General features: G+C 36.5%; 7 protein-coding genes across 8 annotated transcripts in view; 3 read left to right on the top strand and 4 right to left on the bottom strand.

Annotated features, from left to right (window-relative positions):
- The first annotated feature begins 2,597 nt into the window (after positions 1–2,597).
- LOC108977604 (protein cornichon homolog 4) lies at positions 2,598–3,713 on the top strand. Its single transcript, XM_018947353.1, has 3 exons — positions 2,598–2,775; positions 2,835–3,157; positions 3,226–3,713. The coding sequence occupies exons 1-3, from the start codon at positions 2,701–2,703 to the stop codon at positions 3,296–3,298; spliced, it is 471 nt and encodes a 156-aa protein (XP_018802898.1). The 5' UTR covers positions 2,598–2,700; the 3' UTR covers positions 3,299–3,713.
- Positions 3,494–5,802, bottom strand: LOC108977602. Its single transcript, XM_018947351.1, has one exon. The coding sequence runs from the start codon at positions 4,996–4,998 to the stop codon at positions 3,895–3,897; it is 1,104 nt and encodes a 367-aa protein (XP_018802896.1). The 5' UTR covers positions 4,999–5,802; the 3' UTR covers positions 3,494–3,894.
- LOC108977603 (ketimine reductase mu-crystallin) lies at positions 3,772–7,118 on the bottom strand. The gene is made up of 3 exons (XM_018947352.1): positions 6,200–7,118; positions 5,809–6,006; positions 3,772–5,757 (listed from the first exon to the last, which is right to left on the bottom strand). The coding sequence occupies exons 1-3, from the start codon at positions 6,978–6,980 to the stop codon at positions 5,690–5,692; spliced, it is 1,047 nt and encodes a 348-aa protein (XP_018802897.1). The 5' UTR covers positions 6,981–7,118; the 3' UTR covers positions 3,772–5,689.
- An 88-nt stretch (positions 7,119–7,206) lies between these two features.
- Positions 7,207–8,923, top strand: LOC108977600 (serine--tRNA ligase, cytoplasmic). Its single transcript, XM_018947348.1, has one exon. It carries the CDS (start codon positions 7,295–7,297, stop codon positions 8,786–8,788), a length of 1,494 nt encoding a protein of 497 aa, XP_018802893.1. The 5' UTR covers positions 7,207–7,294; the 3' UTR covers positions 8,789–8,923.
- Positions 8,924–9,015: 92 nt separating this feature from the next.
- On the top strand, positions 9,016–13,084 carry LOC108977599. The gene is made up of 5 exons (XM_018947346.1): positions 9,016–9,633; positions 9,716–11,070; positions 11,204–11,594; positions 12,281–12,804; positions 12,878–13,084. Exons 1-5 carry the CDS (start codon positions 9,409–9,411, stop codon positions 13,023–13,025), a joined length of 2,643 nt encoding a protein of 880 aa, XP_018802891.1. The 5' UTR covers positions 9,016–9,408; the 3' UTR covers positions 13,026–13,084.
- On the bottom strand, positions 13,069–15,003 carry LOC108977601 (palmitoyltransferase ZDHHC23). Of its 2 annotated transcripts, XM_018947350.1 has the most exons (4): positions 14,968–15,003; positions 14,605–14,755; positions 13,682–14,542; positions 13,069–13,622 (listed from the first exon to the last, which is right to left on the bottom strand). In XM_018947350.1, exons 3-4 carry the CDS (start codon positions 14,497–14,499, stop codon positions 13,445–13,447), a joined length of 996 nt encoding a protein of 331 aa, XP_018802895.1. In that variant the 5' UTR covers positions 14,500–14,542; positions 14,605–14,755; positions 14,968–15,003; the 3' UTR covers positions 13,069–13,444. The 2 variants fall into 2 exon arrangements, with proteins under 2 accessions (XP_018802895.1, XP_018802894.1); XM_018947349.1 differs by lacking the exon at positions 14,968–15,003 and having other exon boundaries at positions 14,605–14,961.
- A 2,580-nt stretch (positions 15,004–17,583) lies between these two features.
- The window catches only part of LOC108977596 (uncharacterized protein DDB_G0283357), a 5,687-nt gene continuing 2,017 nt past the window's right edge, over positions 17,584–21,253 (bottom strand). The window contains exons 2-4 of the mRNA XM_018947337.1: positions 20,854–21,249; positions 19,544–20,721; positions 17,584–19,512 (exon numbers count right to left, since the gene is read on the bottom strand). Coding sequence (XP_018802882.1) covers positions 18,682–19,512; positions 19,544–20,721; positions 20,854–21,249 — 2,405 coding nt within the window. The 3' untranslated portion in view covers positions 17,584–18,681. The remainder of the gene's footprint in view (positions 19,513–19,543; positions 20,722–20,853; positions 21,250–21,253) is intronic.

Genomic DNA, 21,253 nt, shown 5'->3' with positions numbered 1-21,253 from the left:
AAGTGGCTGCGCAACTATAAAACTTTTGCAAGCGCAAGTAGTTATATGCATAGCTCTGTATGTATGGAAATGTGTATGCATTCATACACAGATACACAAGACTGCGTGAGCAGGGTCTCCAAACGATTTTAGTATTTTTTCAACAGGACTTACCTCTCTCAATGCTCTAGACTGCACTCTGCTCCCCATATATGTACATACATATGTAGGTGCCAATACATATGTACATCTGAAACGTATTTTATATAGACCTCACAGCAGTCCGCCGTTTGCCCCTACTACCACGAATCACTATAGATACATATAACACAGAACTAATAACGCCCGATCACACTTTTCACTGTTAAACGATTACAATCCCGAACTACGCTAACTASTACCCAATTTTACTAAAACCATTATAAATTACAGCTTTAGTTTCAAAAATAATTGCACTTTTCACAGAACTTCTACAAATTCCACSGACGCAAGCGATAATCTAGCAAGCATATATTTAAAATGGCGGCGGAAATTAACTACGAATGATATTCGTGCTGTCAAAATTGAAGCGACATCTGAAAGCACTTCAGTAACTAGCACAGGGTAGCATCAGTTTTCAAAGTACTTCTAAAAATACGGATATATAAAATAAATATATTTTCAAGTGGTTTTCATATGCTTGATTGTTATTTTGATTTAATGACGCTAATAGCACACTAAAGCTAATCACGCTTATGRYTTTTCYTKTATAATGGCTAGATACTCTTCAATAGGCAGACKGTTGTCAGCTGATGGCAGTACACTCTATAAAATGCCACCCTCTGTTGGTAGTAGATTGAAGAGGGATCAATGCAAACCAGCTAGTGGTTAAATTAGCTGTTAACTGACCAATAGCGCTACTAAGTACTCCTAAAAATGTTTCACTAAGTTACTTAAGGCCGAATTTCCAATTCAAACCAAAACTTTTTTGTCGCTTAAAACTAATAGCATCTGTGCATGASATAATTTCAAAGAGTAATATGTGCGCCATCTGTAGYTSAAAATTATTTGTGAACCCTGTAGTTTTAGGCGATCTCCTACAATATCTACAGAGACCACTTCAAATATGAAGCTTGTGTTCATCGTCGTTCTTAATTTCCGCCGCCATTTCGAACAGTCGTTTCCTTATATCGCGTTCGTGTAAGTCGCATATGCAGCAAYTCGGTGAAAAGTGATATTAATGTAGGAATTAAAGCTGCAATTAAAGAGTTTTTAGTRGAATTCGGTTGAAGTTYGTCAACTAAAGCGTTTTAAAGTGAAAAAAGTAATCCGGCGTTGTTATTTGTGTAGTAATAGTGAAAGTGAAAATTAGTGAGTGCAAAAGCTGAACGCTAAGCGTCGGCGCAGGCAGACCGCTGCCAGTGTTAGCGCATAAAATGTTATGCGACTGTTAATTATGTTATTTTAATGTAAATATGTAAGTGTTAGCAGTCTAGAAAAGAGTTGAGTGTAAGCAAGTGTAACAATTTATTGCAGAAAATGCGAAACGAAGTAAAAGTGCGGTAAGTGGACATAAAATATTATAATTTTTTTTTTTTATATCTATGCGGAAATGTGCCTTTTAATGGCAAGTTATGACATATTTACTTTGAATTAAATCTTCGTTTTTATCTTGAATACACATATGTATAAACACTCACAAACTTACGTACATACATATATTTGCACATATAAAATTCCCAAAGCATATATGGATTTAGTTGACAATGTTTCAATCGACATTCTTTTTCTAGCTGCTAACAGATGCCGTAGCATTTTTTAACAGTAAATATCTTTGAATGCCTCTTTCCGTCTTCTTTGTATCTAGCAGAGAATGTAAAGTATATACAAAAAACTACTCGTATATATGTATATATAAATACACATCTAGATGTGTATAAGAGACAGCATACATACATACATACATATGTACATAGATTGGTAGGGTACAGCTTAACTTAATTTTTGTAGCATTGGGTAAAGTTCGGAGCTATAGGAATCGAGTTGGAAGCACAGACCAGGGTCGTTAATTTTGGAACAAATTGTTGTCCCATGAAATCTATTAGAAAAGTATAAATGAAAGGAAATATAATTTACGTTGCAACTTGAGAAAGGGTGAGTTGTACTTAAGTTTTCAAGAGTTAAAAATACAGTTATATCAATTTCCGCAAAAACTTAGTGTCTTCTGGGGTTCAATTTTTAAGGAAACTAGCGCTACACAATTAGCACTATAAAGCCCTAACCTCAAATACCAGTTCAGCGGTGTGTGAATACAAACGAGTATGCTTTCGTGAAAGAATTTTCGTGACTATACCAGGTATATTACTATGAAAGCAAATTTTTAATCCATTAATTTAACATTAAATAGTTATTATTCTACACACTTTGGTGAGATTTAATTATTAGCGCAGAATTAGCCGATTTATAGCAAGAATTCGGACATCAACAGCAGAAAACAGTGTCTCCTTAATCTACCGCTGCGAAGCTGTTCATGACAACTGAAAATTCTTGTGCATTACTGTCACCCTGTAATTTTCATTTCTTTTATATTATTGTTCGCTGAGAAACGTCAAAACGAAGATACGAAAACAAAACAAATGATAACTTTGTAGTAAACAAATTAGTATCGTTAATGAAAGTCAACGCCTTTTAAGTAATAGTAGATTTTCAAATTTAAATTTGTGAAACAAAATTATAACCGTTATGCTCCCGGAAACGGTAACATTTTCAATAACCCTACTCGTGTATGGATCRATACTTTTACTGCTAATTTACTATGTGAGTATCGAAGAGTAGTGCTTTGGAGTGCATATTACATACAGTATTCAATATAACAGGTACTGACACTTGCGGATCTGGAGAGTGACTATCTAAATGCTCAAGAATGTTGTTCACGTTTAAACTTTTGGGTTATACCAAAATTCGGAATACATGCTTTACTTTGTATACTGCTATTGTGTGGAGGGCACTGGATAATGCTATTACTTAATATGCCAATGGCCATATGGCTGGGATATGAACTGCAAAGACAACCCAGAGATAGTCTAGGTGTTTACGATCCGATCGATATACATAGCCGTGGACTTTTGAAAGTGCATCTCAGAAATTGCATGATTTATTTGGGTTATTACTTCGTTATGTTTTTCGTAGCAATGTACTGGTTGGTATCATATATAATACTATATAGCACTTTATTTGGATGAACATTCTTTTCTGATTGTATTTCAGTTTAATTAGTTCACTAATCAAGGGAGATCCAATTAAACGACATGAGGAAGGAGAATTTATAACCGAATTTTAAATGAACCGTATATACTAAGCTGCACTAATCAATACGCTACAATCAAATAGTTGTAAATTTTATGTTAGTTTTAATATCGTACTAGTCAAATTTTGTCACAATCGCACCGTATAATGATAAGTAGTAATGTCTTCCTTTTTTAAATTTAAGTGCAGAGTATCGTAATCATTTTGAACCAGTCAAAACTCATGGTCATTCGCTCTAAACGTTGTATCGACTCATCTATTCAATAATAAGTGCACACGCATATAAACGCATTTGTACATATACATAACGGTATAAAATGTCGAATGTTAMCTAATTTCGTTGTCACAAACTTATGTATTAAAAATTTACTTTGATGTAAAATTAATTTTGAACGCCATTCAATTTCAATTTTGCTCTTTACGAATAAAACATTTGCTTTGATATATCATTTTTTCATTTCTTTCATTTCTGATTTATCAGTCTACACGACGTACAATACATATATATTAGTTTATTGTTTAATATATTCTATTTTTAATTTAAATGTTTCAAAACCTGTTTACAACTAATAAACCATATATAAAATTACTAATTTTTGAGTATGCACTTGCGTAAGGCACGAGTTCAGTTCACTTCAGAAAATCTACTACTTCCTGTAGTTCTCGTTCCCGCGCTTGTTTTTGCGCCCAACGTGATTCAGCTAGTTTTACATTAACAACCCAACGATCGTGCGCCAACCGAATTCCACATGTTCCTCCGTTGTCTGCATTGACAATCGGTTGCTTTCCATTACTAATGGCACCACCCATATAGTACTTTGCATCGGAACGCGGATGTCGTCGCTTAGCTGGGCATAATTTACCACCCTTAGGAAAAGGTGGCTGTTGTAGGTAATGCTTCAGGCAAGCCTGATGAAAAAGGTGTCCRCAGTATACACGTTCCACATATGAGTCCTTTGTATCATCTAACTCCAACTGAGTTGGTTTCTTTGGCAACACCTCTTTCTCACAAATTGGACATAACTCTATATGAAAGTCCGATGTAGCGGCCAGACAAAATTTGAGAGCACGATATAGGCTAGGTACTGGTTGAAAAGCCAATTGTTCCTTCTTATTCAAACGAAGTGGTGGTTCGACACATTGTCTAGCGATTTCACGTGATTGTCCGTTCAAGTAACGAAGCAAAATTGCTGGTAAATTCGTTTCCTGATTCTGTAGTTGTACACACTCTTTCGGGTAATCCTTCGGTAAAAATGCACTCACTTTGTAGTAGTACTCGCCACCTTTTGCTGTTAATTGCACAATCGAATGACGCTGTTTTAATTTCAATTGATCCGGTGTGGCATCCGTGCCAAGATCKCGGCGTAGGTCTTGTATTTCGTCAAAACAAACACAAAGTGGATTTTCAGTCAGATATTGTTGCACAAATCTTAGTACATGCAGTCCTTGCGGTTTTCCCAAATGTTGGCGCGCATGTTTCTCACTAAGTGTTGCAAGGCCGTCTAGGAACTTATTGGACAACGTCCGACTCTTCAGTTCAACAAGGATTGACTCATCTGGATAATTGGCTGGAAAACGCAGGCAAACCGTGAGTTGGCGATGCGACTCATTTTCGTTTATGTCTACGCGCACAAGCGGTGATTCCCCACAAATGCAAGCTACAATTTTAGAATTTGGTACGGTATTTTCGCACAGCTTACGTATTTCTTCAATTTCAAAATTAATTATACTCATAATTGTTAGTCACTGCAATGTAATGTTATTTATATTTAAACTTCCAATGTGAATTTTTATTTACAATTTCCAAATGTGCAACAGCTAGGGTTGCCGTGCTGCCAAAAAATTATTACTGCTTTAACGGTACAARTTATTCTGCAATTGCAACGTAAACCTAAAACATATGTTAGTTTACATTATATTTAAACTATGCGAACAAGCATCGTTAAAATTAGTTAAAAAAATCTTAATATCTATGAAAAATATTCCGAAACATTTACTAATCTATTAACAAAAGAGGTTTTGGGTATTTAAAAACTGAAGTAGTCTGGCAACAATAATATTGTCAACAAATATTCATATTAAAGCGACTCAACGATGCAGTTTTTATTATCAAGGTTACGAAAAATGCATATTTTGTTAATAAATAATAAAGTTTTGATGAAAAGTGGTTGATTCCTAGTGGAAAACAGCTAAATAATAACAAATTTCCTGTTTTAAAAAAGCCAAGATAGAATACACCAAAAGTTACTACAAGTCAAATTTCAGAGAAGATATACAATTTTGTTTCACAAGTAGGTATATTTACATTGATAGCAGTTTATACTAGTCCTTGGAATGATTTCCTTTAATTTTTTTTTTTTCTTAATATTATTTTTCCTTTTAATCGCGAAAATTCTTAAATCCTCTGAAATTTGCAGAATGTTTTCTATTCTTTCTTGGACTGAACCGCGTTCAATATCGACTGCGCCACTGTTGCATCTTCAGCAGCCATACCTAGATTGAAACCAAATATTATTTGTGTTCGAAACAATTATTTTCACTCACCCATCGATTGAAATATTGTTATTTTGTCATTCAGTGGATATTTTTTTGTATTGATAACTTCTCCTACTTCACCAATAAGCTCAGCTTTTAATCCATTTAACTCTTTCTTCGCGTTTTCCCAGGAATCAATATATACTTTTCCATTCTCGTAAATGTCTGGTCCAACTTCGCCAAAATGCACTTGACCAGCGCCAACGGCTGTAATATTGGTATAAGAATTTAATATATTTGAGTACAAATGTCTAGACATAAGACATAAATTTTAATTTTAATTAATTTAAATATTAATATTTTCTCAGTTTGTAAGCAAAGACACAAACAGGTTTTAAGATCTACATACATCTATTTGTGTTGAGGCTGGTATATTGTACTTCATTTATGTGCAACTTACTATTAATATGAACATGACGCTTCTTTAACATGGTATGTGTAACTAAAGGTGTGGAAGAATATGTGCCTACGCAAACGACATCAGCATCTGCAACTGCTTCAGATGCGGTTGAGCAGACGTGAACTCTTACGTTTGCTATTTCCGATTGCAGTTTTTTCCCCAATGACTCGGCTTTGGTACTAGTGCGGTTCCATAGATAAATATCACTAACTGTGAAATAGGAGCACATACCAAGTGCATGACTTTCACCTTGAACGCCAGTACCTATTATAGCCACTTTGATTGGTCGTGCAATGCCTTCAGGATAGCGTGGAAAATATAAGTACTTTGTGGCCACTAAAGAAGCGGCTGCGGTGCGCCAGGCAGTAATATCTGTCCCATCCATGATGCAATCTAGTTTTCCTGTTTCCTTATTAAAGATAAGAATATTTGCCATAATTGTTGGTAGTGGATATGCGCGTTCAGGATTTTTTCCAAAGGATGTCACCACTTTACAAGCTAAAGTGCTGGATTTTAAAGTGGAATCATCATCTGTACTTGAGGTCAATCTGTAATTGCCTACGTATGCTGGCATGGTTAATAAAATATTGGTTTTATCACCACAAACTGTCATGCTACGAGCAGGTTGACTCGTTTGCGGGCTGTCGTTGTCATCCCGATCTTGATCTACTTTTGAATATGAAACTGATTTCATAGCTTCCTCAACAGCTGCGCACACCATCCTCCAGTTGAGTACCTCACGAACTTGTTCTGCAGTTATTTGAATTATTGGCGTGGACATTTTTATGGATATTTCCTTWAGTTAGAACACAAGGGACTTTATGAACGTAAGTTAATTGTGTTATCTTTGCATGCGTTTACATATGTGCTTAAATGTGTGTATGTGTTTGTTTTATCAGCATCATAGTTGAAATTGCTTGTAATAAAAAATATATGATCACTTACATCTATCTACAAATAGTGGAGACATACAATTAGTTATTTGTATATTAAGTGGCAGCACTGTTTGTATCATCATTAAAAATAAGCAAACTCAAGTGCAAAGTTAGTCGCCACGTTGTGATTCACATTTGTATAAAATAAATTTAAATAAAGATGGTTTTGGATTTAGATTTGTTCCGTAGTGACAAAGGCGGAAATCCAGACGCTATCAGAGAGAATCAGAAAAAGCGTTTCAAAGATTTGGCTTTGGTAGAAACAGTCATTGAGCAAGACACCGAATGGCGACAACGCAGACACCGTGCCGACAACCTAAACAAGGCGAAAAATCTATGCAGCAAAGAAATTGGAGAAAAAATGAAGAAAAAAGAACCGCAAGGTGATGCCGCTGAAGAAGTTCCTGAAAATGTCAAGGGCAATTTGACTGAAGTAACTTCAGACATATTGCGTCAGCTAACAGTGAATCAGATAAAGAAGGTTCGCGTACTAATCGATGAGGCGATGTCAGAAAATGAAAGGTGTCTGCAGCAAGCCGAGCAGCGCCGAAATACTGCACTACGTGAAGTTGGAAATCATTTACATGAAACAGTGCCAGTATCCAATGACGAAGAAGAAAATCGTGTTGAACGGACATTTGGTGACTGTGAACGCAGAACGAAATACTCTCATGTCGATCTTATTGTGATGATAGACGGCATGAATGCTGAAAAGGGTGCAGTTGTATCAGGAGGSCGTGGTTACTTCTTGACAGGTCCTGCAGTATTTCTCGAACAAGCGCTCATTCAACATTCACTACATATGTTGAGTAACCGTGGTTTTACACCTTTGTATACACCCTTCTTCATGCGCAAAGAAGTTATGCAGGAAGTAGCACAACTTTCGCAATTTGATGAGGAACTSTACAAAGTGATTGGCAAAAGCAGCGAACGCGGCGATGAAGTTGCTACAGATGAAAAATATCTTATTGCAACTTCAGAACAACCAATTGCTGCATACCATCGCGATGAATGGCTGCCGGAGGCTTCTCTACCTATAAAGTATGCTGGTTTGTCAACCTGTTTCCGTCAAGAAGTAGGCTCTCATGGTCGTGACACTCGTGGTATCTTCCGTGTTCATCAGTTTGAGAAAGTTGAGCAATTCGTACTTACTTCCCCGCATGATAATAAATCCTGGGAGATGATGGACGAAATGATTGACAATGCTGAAACATTCTGCCAGTCTTTAAATATTCCATATCGTATTGTTAATATTGTATCTGGTGCGCTAAATCATGCTGCCTCAAAAAAACTTGATTTGGAAGCTTGGTTTGGTGGTAGCGGCGCATTCCGGGAACTAGTTTCGTGCTCCAACTGCCTTGATTATCAGGCACGACGACTTCTTGTACGTTATGGTCAAACTAAGAAAATGAATGCTTCTGTGGATTACGTGCATATGCTCAACGCCACAATGTGCGCCACAACCCGTGTTATATGTGCTATTCTCGAGACTCATCAAACGGAGACTGGCGTGAAAGTGCCAGAGCCATTAAAAAAATATATGCCCGAAAAATATCGTGACGAAATTCCATTCGTAAAACCGGCGCCTATTGATGTTGAAGCAGCTGTCGCTGCTGCCAAAAAGGGAAAAGGCAAAAAAGACCCTGCTGCTTAGGAAATTATTGTGAAATATTTATGGAATTATGCTAAATGCAAGTTTTTTGTTTATACTATAATGCGATTGGGAACACTTTTTCAGTTTGTAGAGTTGCTGCTTCTAAATAAAAAAAATTTCAAATCATTAAAATAATCACAACGATTGTATTTATTTAAGATTAAATATTGCTTTATGCGAAAATTTTTTTAATACAAAAGAAGAAAGGAAGAATTAATAAATAAAACTACTTAACGCAATAAATATGTTAATGTTATTTAAAGCTGCTAGTTTATAGAACTGGCTGTTTTTGTTGTGGTGGCATAAAAAATTATTCCAATTGTAGGAAGTGTTGACGAGTGATACTGGAAGACCCGGTTTTCTTATAAACGGCTTAGATAATTCGTAATAATATGCCTTTTTTACTGTAATAATATTTGTTTACAATTGGTTTAAATTTTTTTGCTATATAAAGTGATTTTTTGTCAGGGCCTTTTCCAATTGGAACACATTTGGTTACCTTGGAAACCAAAAAAACTTGTTTATTTCAGTTTGTGGAATATCACACTATTTTCATACATTTTCAATTAGAACGAAAGAAAAATTACATTAAAATACAATAAAATATTTCAACATTTCCAATGAGACAAACAAGAAAGGAAAAAACTAGCCAAAAGCTTACCCGATGGGATCGAATACGAAAACGAAATACATGTAAAAATGCATCTTCATTAAAAACTGATATTGTAAAAAATTTCATTGAAAAGGACTATATCAATCAGCACGATGAATCCGTATTATGTGGCAAAAGCTTACCAAACAAAGTGCTTAATCCTGTACTTGTTATGGATATGCGACATGAAATGGTAATCGACGTTAAAATAAGTGGAGATAACAAAATATGTATCTAATGTGTATCTAATATGTATGTAAATTTTTACAAAATAGTTTCGCAAAATACCACGAAAATTGCCTTTAGCTACTGTGGGTGGACTACGAACACTTGACGCTTGTGTAAACCATAATTTGGCCGTTGAGGAACGCTACATCATGAATGAATTAAGCAAATTTCGGCAACAACTAMAGAAAAATCGCAAAAGGAACACGCTTCGAGTAAAAATAATTCAGAGTGATGACAATAATAAAATATATGACATGGACAATGAGTATTTAACACAGAGTTTGGTTAGGGCTGCAATGCATATTGAAAACTTTTACGCTGCGCCTTTGGAGGCATTGCAAAAGGTTGATGAGATATATGAAGCTACCATACTAATAAAAAACAACAACGAACTTGAAGAAGCCCATCAGGAAGAGAATCTCAAAGGCGCARTGGAAATGGTTCCTGAAAGCGATTTCAAAGCAGATGTAACAAATGTTGAAGTTCAAGATGATTATTTATTAAAAAATACCATCATCGATAATGCGAATGTTGAGCATACCAAGACTGATAGTTTAAATAAATTTTCAGAAAAGAAAGTTGAAGAAATTGAGTCGCGGAATACAATCATYGTCAATGAGCCGGAAAGCAATCTGCTTGAAAGTAATCTTGAAAACAAATCTTTTGAAAAAGATCAACAATTTTTGAAGGGAGCCTGCAAGTGTCCCAACAGTGTTGATATGGAATCAAATGGTAAAGCTTCATGTAAAGAACGTTGTGTGCGTTTTGTTGAAACGGTGAATATAAAGAACTTCGATCGGGAGAATTCCATATGCTCAAATACGAGTGATGGTATTGATTCAGTTGTTTCGGATTTAGCAGAGGAAGCACTTTTCGAGCTACAAATGGAGGCAGAAGAAATATTAACACAAGAAAACGGATCTAACATGGAGAACAAAAAAGCCGCTGAACCCTTTGAGGTTCAAATCAATTCTAAAGATACTACTTCTCAATATGTAGCAAATGCATTGGAACCACTTGTTATTACAAAACTTTCAAAACCGAAAGAAGTGGATGCCGCAATTACAACGTCAGAAGAGTTAGAAGATGAGAGCATTTCCAACCACGAGCAAAACTTAATTATTCAGCAACTTTTTCGGCCACGAACAAACACAAACCTTACGTTGTTGAAAAAGTATTTCTTAAAATGGATACACTTCGTAACCATTGAGAAGATAGAAAGAGAAGATGTGTCCAGTAAAAGTGATCGCGTACATAAAATCAATATGTTCTTGGACAAAATACGAAAAGAGAAATTACGTTTAACCCGCTATGCGCGTCAGTGTAACACTGGGCAAGCACGTGAGGAAACTCAAAAAACTCCAGCGGTTTCAACGCAAACAACAAAAAAATACCAAAACAAGTAAGTTTAAAAAGAGTTATTCAATAATGAAAAACCAAAGTGTGTTAACGTCTATTATACATCGCTACCGTCAACTAAGTCCCCAATCATAACATATTTTGTTTTTGTAAACTATCGTGTTACTATTTCCCAGAATAAAAATACAACAGGACATTATTGATCTACAAAGGCTAAAGCTCGARCGGCAGGAACGCATAATTATGGAACTAAAGTTGAATAAGCTGTCTGATGAAGCTAAGGAGGCCAGAGAAGACTTAAAAAATGAGCTSAAGACCATCATACGTCATGGTGATCCGAAGTTCAAAGCAAAAGCTAAATGTCTACAGCTGATCGGTAATCTGYGTGATGAAAAAGATGAAAATATGACCACTTTACAAGGAAAAGCTTTATTTATGCCTAAATTCTTACTTCAAATGGAGGAACGCGCTTTGGAAAGAAACATTCGTCATGAAAAAGCTCGTCAAAGACGTTTGCAACAAGAGGCCGAGAAGGAGGCACAAAAGATGGCTGCTGAAGAAGCAAAGGTTTATTCTGATTTTATATAAATTGAATTTTTTTGTTAGATGCTACTACTTCTAATTAGCAAGCAAAGTTAGATTTATCGTACATTTTTATATAATTTTCGCTAACATCTTTCGCTAGATACTTGACCGAGTTTTTCATTCTATTACTTAGTTTCAAATGTTAGATTCTTATTGAGAACCGCCATTAAAAACAAGAAAAAACATGAATTTGACCTATCAGTTTGTATGGCAGCTATATGCTATAAAATTTCAATATAATCCGACAAATAAAAAGTTTTTTGGGGTTAAAAGGACGTGTCCAGAATTCCAGATCGACATCTCCARAACTGAKGGACTAGTTTGCGTATATACATACAGACGGACAAACAGACARACATGACTAAATCGACTGAGCTSGTCATTTATAAATATACTTTCTGGTATATACTACAACGTTTTCTTCCAGGTGGCAAACTTAATAACCCTGTTCAGGGTAAAACTAAAAAAATGTCGATTAGAGTTAGGACCGAAAAGTTCTTAGAACAAAATAAAAGTTGATTGTTTCCATTTATTTATGTAAACTTTTATTCCAAACGTTATAAACTTGGTTTACAAGAAACAATAATCAACTTTCTTCATGGGTTATCTTATTGAAGGTTGTTCAAATAAGTTGGTAGCATTAATGAGGTTCTYCATCAAATTTTTAGCGTCTCGAAGATGAAGAGGCTAAGCGCTTGCGTATTGAAGCTTTAAAAGAAAAACGTCGTCAAGAGAAAATGGCTAAAGTACTCAAAGAACGAGAACATCAACGGTCGCTTGAGGCGAAGCATAAAGCGGATGARTTTTATCGCCGGTTACTGCTGCGTCGCATTGGTATGGAAGGATTTAAACGGTTGATAATACGCAAACGTGAGAATAAGCGAAAGTGYGAGCATTTCAGACGGCAAATTTTTAAACGTACATATTTCGCAAACTGGCGCGACTACTATATAAAATTACGCAATGATCAACAATTAATGGCTGATGATTTATATGATAAAATAATAAAAAGGAAAACATTATGTGCATGGCAATTGTATGTTCAACAAGAGCGTAGTAAATTCAATGTAGCCGTCGATTGGTGTGACTTGAAGCGTACCGAGATCACATTCAAATTATGGGCACAACATAGCGCACGAATGAGCGCCATTGCAGCAGCAAAAATGAAACAGGCGACATCTCACCACGAATGGTAGGAATAAATGTCAATATAAATTTGTTGAATTTTTCCACAAACCTTTGGTTATTTGTTTACTTTCGTGCAGGCATTTGAAGTGGAAGGTTTTGGATTGTTGGCAACGTTTACCGCAAATATTACAGTTGGAAAGAGAGACGGAGGAGCGACGTCAACGTTGGCGCATGAAAATATGGGAGCTGCTGCCAGATTACACACCAAACAGAGATAACCCATAAATAGAAAAGCTGCTATCAAATTATCTTTTATAAATAAAATAGCTTTTTACAGAGTTGAATTTTATTTCATATCACTTATTACCACAATCTAATAAGTTAGTTAATCAGTTTCATATACATAACTCGAATTAGTTGAAAGCTTTTTTAGAGAGCACAAAATTAATGTCACACTTGAAAGAATAGTTGTTGTTGTAAGTAGTTGCAGTCCCTAAGTAGGATGACGAATTAATGTTAAACTAACGGTAATATATGCAAAGTTACTATATTATCATACAAGGAATAATTATTATTTTTAATGCAATTCATATGAAGCATAATTCTTTCTCTTTGGTTTATTTAGTACACGCGACACTAGCTTAGTTAGTAGAATTTGTGCTGATGCCAAATTTTTATTTGGTGGACTTCACACATTTTACCTTTTAGAGAGCAAAACTTTTGCAGTTGTATTTCACTGTTTTGTTATTTCCCCGCAAGCCGCTCTTCCATTCCTGTACTGTTATTCCGCGTGAGATCATATACCCCTGTTGCACAAGCATCACCAATATATATTGTGATATAATTAAAGCGTAAATAGCAATAACAAAAGCTACGGATAATCTATGAGAACAGTTGTTGATGAATGACATACTTTTTCAGGTTCAAAGCATTCTACTTACTCATACATCTCGAAAATTTCAGTGCAATCGTCTGGTAGCAAAATTTGCACGCCTGCAATGTTAGCAGCTAAAAATGGATGACACACCGCTGTTAGTGTCAAATCAGCACCCACTATCAAAGCTAAAGCTCCAAAAATCATTCCTACAATATAGTAGCGATGATTACTTTCGCCTATACAGCAATTTAGCCAATAACTGTGGTGATCAAGGCGTTTAATACAAGCTCTGCAAACAGGACAATGTGCAGTTCTTGCCGGCACACACTTGCGACAAGTTGCGCAGAGATTTGGCTGATTACTGTTGATACCATCCAATGATTGTACCTCATCCAAATCTTGCTCAATCAATAATGTTGTTTGCTCTGTTTCATTCTCCTCATTAACGCTTGTTTCTGCAATATCTGGCAGCTCGCTGCCCCCAGTGAGAGGTTGTATGACTCTATTTAAAACGGCTCGTTTACGAGTTTGCCAAAAACAAAACACAGATATTATAGAGAGAAGCGCTAAAACCACATTTTCTTCGGGTAGTACTTCCAATAGTGGTACAGTAAACTCAAATAGCAATAATAAATAAATTAAAGATGAAAGATTCCAAATACTGAAGAAGGTAGTATGTCCTGCATTACGGTGAATGTAATTATATGCGTAACACATGATCACAGAACATGCTACAAAGATTACAACACACGTATATGCATTTATCGCCGCTATACTTATTAGTAGCGGTATAATGAATACGGGGGCAAGAGTATCAAATGTAACTTGTTTTGCCCCACCATGCCATGGTATACGTAGGCGGTCYTGAAAAGATAACAACATATTGCGTTTACGAGATCGGTCGATGCGTCGACAGGTAAGCCAACTATAATTAATAATGACATTGATTAATAACTTTTCCACAACAAATGCTTCCGGCATACTCACTCAGTAAATACTTTGTCAAAGTCTTCACAATTGCAGCAGCAGGCAAGAATGTGATAACGTTTATTTTGGTGATCTATATATTCGCAACAACAGAGATCTGAATTCGGATCTTTTTCAGAATCTAACTGGTTTTGCGACTGCGAAAAATAGTCTGCCATAAAATTTGCATTTAGAAATATGGTCAGCGACACCCAATTGTCAATATTTTTGTTTTTTGTAATTTCCAGCAGCATTAAAAAAAAAAATAAACGTCCAGTGACATTAATTACCTATATTTTTGTAAAATTCATTTTTAATATTGTTCTTCTTTGCTAAAAGTAATCAATAAATAGTTAAATTTTGTTTATATTCATATACTCTTACTTCTCTCACCCGGCTGCAAAAACAAACATGCCAGATTGTCTGGAAAAATTCTAATTGCGAATTAACCAGGGTTCTCATTTCTGTGCAGAATGTGGAAAAAGAAAACGGAAACAAATTGAATTGTACCCAGTAAGACACGACTACTAAAAACACACAAGAGCTTCGAAGAGAATTCTCCATTTCGACTTAATGGCGGATTCACTTAAAATCAATTGCAACAAAGCACGGAAAACTTATTCGCTTTGTTGTTAAATACATTTGCCTTGAAGTAAAAGTTAATCGCACAAAAACTATGACAGAAATCTTTCCCAGTTCTATTGGGTATGAAAGTGTTCCTAACTTTCCAATATATCTTGCCGAAATTTTTCAATATTATTATCGAGTTAACGGTACCTGTGAAATACCCTTTTCCGGTATTGTTAAAAACTACAACTTCTTCTACTTAACAACAGTGCGCCAGTCGTTCTTCTTTTCAAAAGGTGACGCCAATTCGAGATTCCAACCGAAGTCAGATCCCTTTCCCCCTAGTCTTTCCAACGTAGTGGAGACCTTTCTCCTCCTCTGCTCCCTTCGGTGGATACTGCGTCGAATACTTTCAGACCTGGAGTGTTTTCGTCCATTCGAAATTCCATTATATTGAAGAAGTCGCACGATAGGGAGTCGCTTTGTCTGAAACCTCGTTTTGGACGGAGCTTTTGGTATTGCTCAACGTCAGTTAACACATCAGTATTACCTGTAGTTTTGCGAGGATACCAAATTCAAATATAACGGCATAAATGCAGCGCTTTTCGTGCGGACAAAAGCAATTTTGAAATCGACGAAGAGGTCGTGTGTGCCAATTCTCTTTCCATGGGTCTTTTCCAAGATTTGGCGCATGGTGAATATCTGATCAGTTGTTGATCCAGGTCTAAAGCCACACTCATCCCCGCCACTTTGTTGTTTTCTGATTGCCATTCACTTGGAAGTTTCCAGAAACGGTTCTTTTACATATGGCTCAAGCAGCTCACGATTTCTGGTCCTAGACCAAGTATCCTCTGGGTAGCCAAGGAACAGCCGTTTGAAGGCCTGTCAAAGTGAAAAGGCGAACCATCCCTCGCCAGGGTTGTGCGCTATGTTTGGAAACCGCCACGTAAAAACGCCCCAATGAAAAGCAATAAACAGCCTCGGAAGAAAAGTCCTCCTTTTGGTGGCGACCATGGCAAGAGCAAAAACTACTACTATACAATTTTAAATTATATTCAATTCTTTTTATGGATTTATAGTACGCTACCTTATAACCAAAATTTATCCAAATTCAATCAAAAATGTTCAAACTACCATTCCATATAGAAAAAACAACGGTTTGGTATGGTTTGTGTATTTGATGCCGCTGAAACGATTATTTGATGCCTGAAATTGGTTTCAACAAAACTCCACTTCCCACACATCGCATAAATCTTTGGATGTATTGAGAGAAGACTTCGGTGAGCAGATAATTTCACGTTTTGGGCCGTTGGATTGATCCAATCAAGATCGTGTGATATTATACCGTTACACTTTTTCCTGTGGGGATATGTAAAGTCTAAAGTCTAGGCGAACGATACCGCTTCGATTCAGACCTTGGAGCAAAACATCACGTGTGTGTGTGAATAAAATAGAAAAAATACGGTATATACTACCCCCAATTCCTATGTATTACATATAATGCTTTTCGCTTTTCTAACAAACCTTATGCCGAATATGTCGGTCAGAGTATGAGTTATATGTTCATATATACATACATACATATGATATTGTATTCCGATCCTCTGGTTGACGTTTTACAACTTAAGGTCAAAGGAAAATACCTTTTTGCAAATTGCAAGGCAATAAAATGGTTTTTTTTTAAATAATTTTTTTTTTTAAGTTTTTTTTTTATTCTATTTTTCGTTTACAATGAGTTTCCTGTAACTTCAAAATTCTTTAAATTTCTAACATTTCAAAGCCTTCTGCACTGTTCTCTTTGGCGGGAAATTGAATAAAAAATGCAATTTTGTAATTAATTTTTTTGTTTGGAAATGTTTAGGTTTATTTACAATATTTATGTAGTTGTCTAATGTAAAATTCAATAGTTACTAAAATACATATTTAGGTATGCAAACGCTATTATAATATATTTACAATGCAATAAGAACTCCAAAATAAATATGTATATAGATAAATGTAGTGATTAACAAACGTATATATATATATATAAATATATGTATGTATAACTATTATATAAAACTTCTTTACATATTCAATAGTAGTGTAATAAATATGTAAATGGAACTATGAACAGTTAACGTTTTTTTATGTTTTACACAGCGATTACATACATATTTATCTTTAAATACTTACATATAAACAAAAATATAAATATATGTATGTGTATGTGGTTTATAAAACTACTAGTCACTGCTGAAATCCACTTGCGAATGTTTTATGTTTACTGAAATCACAGGTGGTAGTAATGTTTGTTAAATTTGCAACTTTTTTCTTATATTTATAAACTAATAACTGAACATAAATAACATACATACACATAATTTGTGTTTARCAGTTGTTTTTAAAATTACGCGCTCTACAATCAGCTTTTAATTATTATATATTTAGAAAAATTTTAAGCAATTTTTTATTTATTTTTTTTTTTTAATATTTTATTTATTTCTTTTTTTTCAAATTGTGTGTTAGCTGAGAATTGTACTCAGACCGTTATGTACATATATTTTTTAACGCATATATTGATAATATTAGGTATGCCTATGCTAACTGATAATACAATGGTATTTATAATACAATTATTATGCGTATATATAAATATCAGGTGGCAAGCTAGCTAGTTAATTAGTTAAATAATTACATGTACTACATATCTTAGAGAGATCTTAGCAAAAGTAAAGAAAATGTAATAAATAAAGAAAAATTCATTAAATTCATTTGCACAAGTTGACCACCGAAAAATTTCATTCGAAAATGAAGTTTTCCAATATTTTTAATATCATATAAATATAACTAAGTATGCACTATATAGGATTTATTAGCTGCAAATTGTTTTGTTTAACTTTTTTATAMAATTTTATTTATTATTTAAACAACTAAGTAATAATTAGATTGAAGTTAGCAACAATGAAATGATTTTGCAACTCAAAATTAGAAAAAAAAAATGTTWTGAAGAACCGAAAATAATGATTTGAAAATAATTGAATAAGATTTGTTGATATGATGCTACGCGTTGCCAACTTCTTTGTTGATATATGACATTTAACACTTTCAAATTTTATTTGCTRAAGGTGTGTTCACATGCCCGCGGCTGCTAAGAGTGCTATGTTATTATATTTTGTATGCAAAATTAATAAATTCTAATTATTTTTATATTTTTGACAGCTAAAATTAAATTAAAATTAAATCAAGTTAACTAATACACAGTTAAGCAACTTTTGTACAATTATTTTTTATGTCCAATTTTCATTTAATAAAAAAAATTTCAGTACACAACAAAACTTAAGACATACATGCCTCAATTCCCATACGTTTAATACAATAAACACGCCCCTATCTAACAAAAGCACTCCCCACAAATATGTAAAAAAAAGTTATTGTGTCTCTGCTCTCTCTCCATACAAGCGCTTATGGTTTTTTCCACAAATTTGACTGATCCGCACACACGGTTACAGTTTTCCCTACAAATGTGGCTGAGCCGCGTAGCTAAGCAGCTTAGATTTTTAAATCCGCCGGTGTATTTATCTGATCTACAGATAGGATCATCATATTCTTGATGTTAGCCACCTCCGATTCGAGGCGTGCCAAATGAGATTTCAGTATGTGCTCGCGTTCGGACGGTGTCACGCCCACAATTGAGCTGTTGCTCTTATCGGCTTTGCGTTGAAATTGTGCGGTCCACTCGGCGCTGCCGATTGAGATGCCCGAGTCGCGTTCATCGCTCGAATTATCGCCATTGTCCACCCAACCGGGTGGTGAAGCGCGATTACTCACCGGCTCTTGTTTAATGTGTTGTAGCGCTAGCAGCGCCGTAGCAGCCGCATCCTTATCACCTAAATGTGACTTATGGCGCAACTTGAGCGGCAAAGAATTGTTCGAATCACTGCTGCTGGGACTGGTGGTGCTGATGTTGACCGCATTGTTATGCTCGATATCGTCAACGCCATCCGGCTCGTGTTCATCATCGCCGGAGGCCACACCTGATGAGGAGGCCGACGACGAGATGGTGGATGAGAGCATATGCTCATAGGCCGGCGAGCAAGCGCGACGYGATAAATTTAACACGTCATTGCCACCGTTAGCAGCGCCATTACCGTTGACGGATGAGGAGGTAACCGCATCGACCGCGCTCGAGCTGACGCCATTGAGTTCAGGTGATTTTGTGTGATAGCCGTTTTCTAAATTCTGACTGGACGCTGTTACCTGTTCCTTTGTGCTGTAGGCATACATGCTGGCGGGATGTGGTGGCACGTATAGAGGTGCCGTTACCGGTGCATTGTAAAGTTGCGCTTCGGTCGTGTCGGTTGTGCCATTCGTGTTGATAGCAGCACCTGTCTCTTATACACATCTCATTGTAAAGTTGCGCTTCGGTCGTGTCGGTTGTGCCATTCGTGTTGATAGCAGCRCCGACTACAGCAACAACTTTGCGCAAATTATCGAGATCATCGCAGTTGACATTGCGATTGAGTGCTTGCAACACGTGCAAGTTCTGCAGATTGGACGGAGGTGCTGGTTGTTGTTGCTGCGGTGTCGCTGCTGTCACGTGGTGACGTGCGCTCTCCAAATGTGTGGGCGCATTAGCGTTATTGACGCCGTTATTTAAAACGCTCGTGTTGTTTGCACGTGCCATTTCAGCGTTATAGTTGGTGTTGAGCGGCAGGGGTGGTGGAGGCTGATAGTGTTCGGGGTTGAGGTGTACTGGCGAGGTGGACATTTGCATGTGTGCGACCGACGATATCACATGCGGGTGCGTTAATGTATTGGCCATATTTGTTTGATTCACATTCTTAATGGCCTGCTGYAGTGACTGTTGTGACGTTTTGCAYAACAAGCCGTTGTCGCCGTTCAAAGCGCTGTTCGGATCGCTGTTCGCCACCTGATTCATGGTGTTAGACTTTTGTGGTGTCAGTATGCCATTGGAAGTGGGTGTTTGTGCCATGGTTGTAGTGCTAGGCATGCCACCTGCGCCATTGGCGTTTGYGTGCGCTGGTATACCGTAGACAATGGATGTGGGCACCGCTGTGGTAGCGCCATTGAAACCGCCATTTATTGTCATTTTGGCACGCTTCGTAATACTCAATACCTGCTCRCTGGTGGGCAATGAAGCCAATATCTGTTCGACGCTCACCAAATTTTCACCGGAAATATTGAACTTATCTTTGATAGCGTCCAATTGTGCCTTGAGCACATGATTCTCTTTTGTCAGCTCAACGACACGCTGTTCCAAGACCATATCRTTGTAGCGACGCTTCTCGCGACTGCGTTTGGCCGCCTCATTGTTGCGTCGACGTCGATCCCAATAGCTGTCGTCCTTCTTGCTGTCCGGCGTAAACTCACGCTGCTTGCGCTGTGTGAAYAGATCCTTATGCGCTTGCGACTGTGACTTGGACATGCCGTGCGAATCAAATGAACTGTTGGAACCGCTGAAGCTGTTGCGGTATTGCTTGCCATTCACATGCGACATGTTATCGGGTAAGCTGTGACCACTGTCACTGGATTGTGGGCTGATAGGGCCGTACATGGAGTAGGCGTGTACTGCAAGTGGGAGTAGACAGAGCAAATTAGTGCTTATCACTATATGTCTCACACATTTCATATACACACATATAGTATAACAATAGTTGTATATAAACGTAGATTATGCGTCTAAATATTTTATAAACTCACCATTGTTTGCATCATTTGAGCTGCCGTTCAACGATAGTGTCGGCGAAATGGACGGTAAGCGTACGTTGTGCATTGTAGCTGTTTTTGTGTTCGAACCTGCTACCGAGGAACTTATGTTATTGTTATTCTTGTGATGGTTAGTATTTAAGGCAGCAACGCTGAGAATTTCCGGCATATCAGTGACGAAATTTCCACTATTCAAAGCTTCACTGTTGGCCGTGGAGCTGATATCATTGGATATTTGGTGCTGTTGCTGTTGTTGTTGGCGAGCGATCAGCTCAGCAACGGTATTCCGTTTATTGTACTGCTGTTGCAARAGCTCTAATTGTTGCTGGTTGAGGTTATTACAATTATTGTTGTTGTAAATGTCAGTGTTTTTGCTGTTAATGTTGTTGGCTTT

The sequence above is a fragment of the Bactrocera latifrons genome, unplaced genomic scaffold (genome assembly GCF_001853355.1).
Source record: "Bactrocera latifrons isolate USDA-ARS-PBARC rearing strain unplaced genomic scaffold, ASM185335v1 scaffold_92, whole genome shotgun sequence".
NCBI classification, from domain to species: Eukaryota; Metazoa; Arthropoda; class Insecta; order Diptera; family Tephritidae; genus Bactrocera; species Bactrocera latifrons.
Note: the sequence above shows the minus strand (reverse complement) of the source record. Positions and strands in the feature narration are given on the sequence as shown.

Coding starts and splice junctions, on each gene's coding strand:
- LOC108977603 (XM_018947352.1), bottom strand. CDS start 6,980: ATGTCCACGCCAATAATTCAAATAACTGCAGAACAAGTTCGTGAGGTA. Junction 6,007..6,199: donor GCGTCATGTTCATATTAATA/GTAAGTTGCACA, acceptor CCAATATTACAG/CCGTTGGCGCTGGTCAAGTG. Junction 5,758..5,808: donor AACAATATTTCAATCGATGG/GTGAGTGAAAAT, acceptor GTTTCAATCTAG/GTATGGCTGCTGAAGATGCA.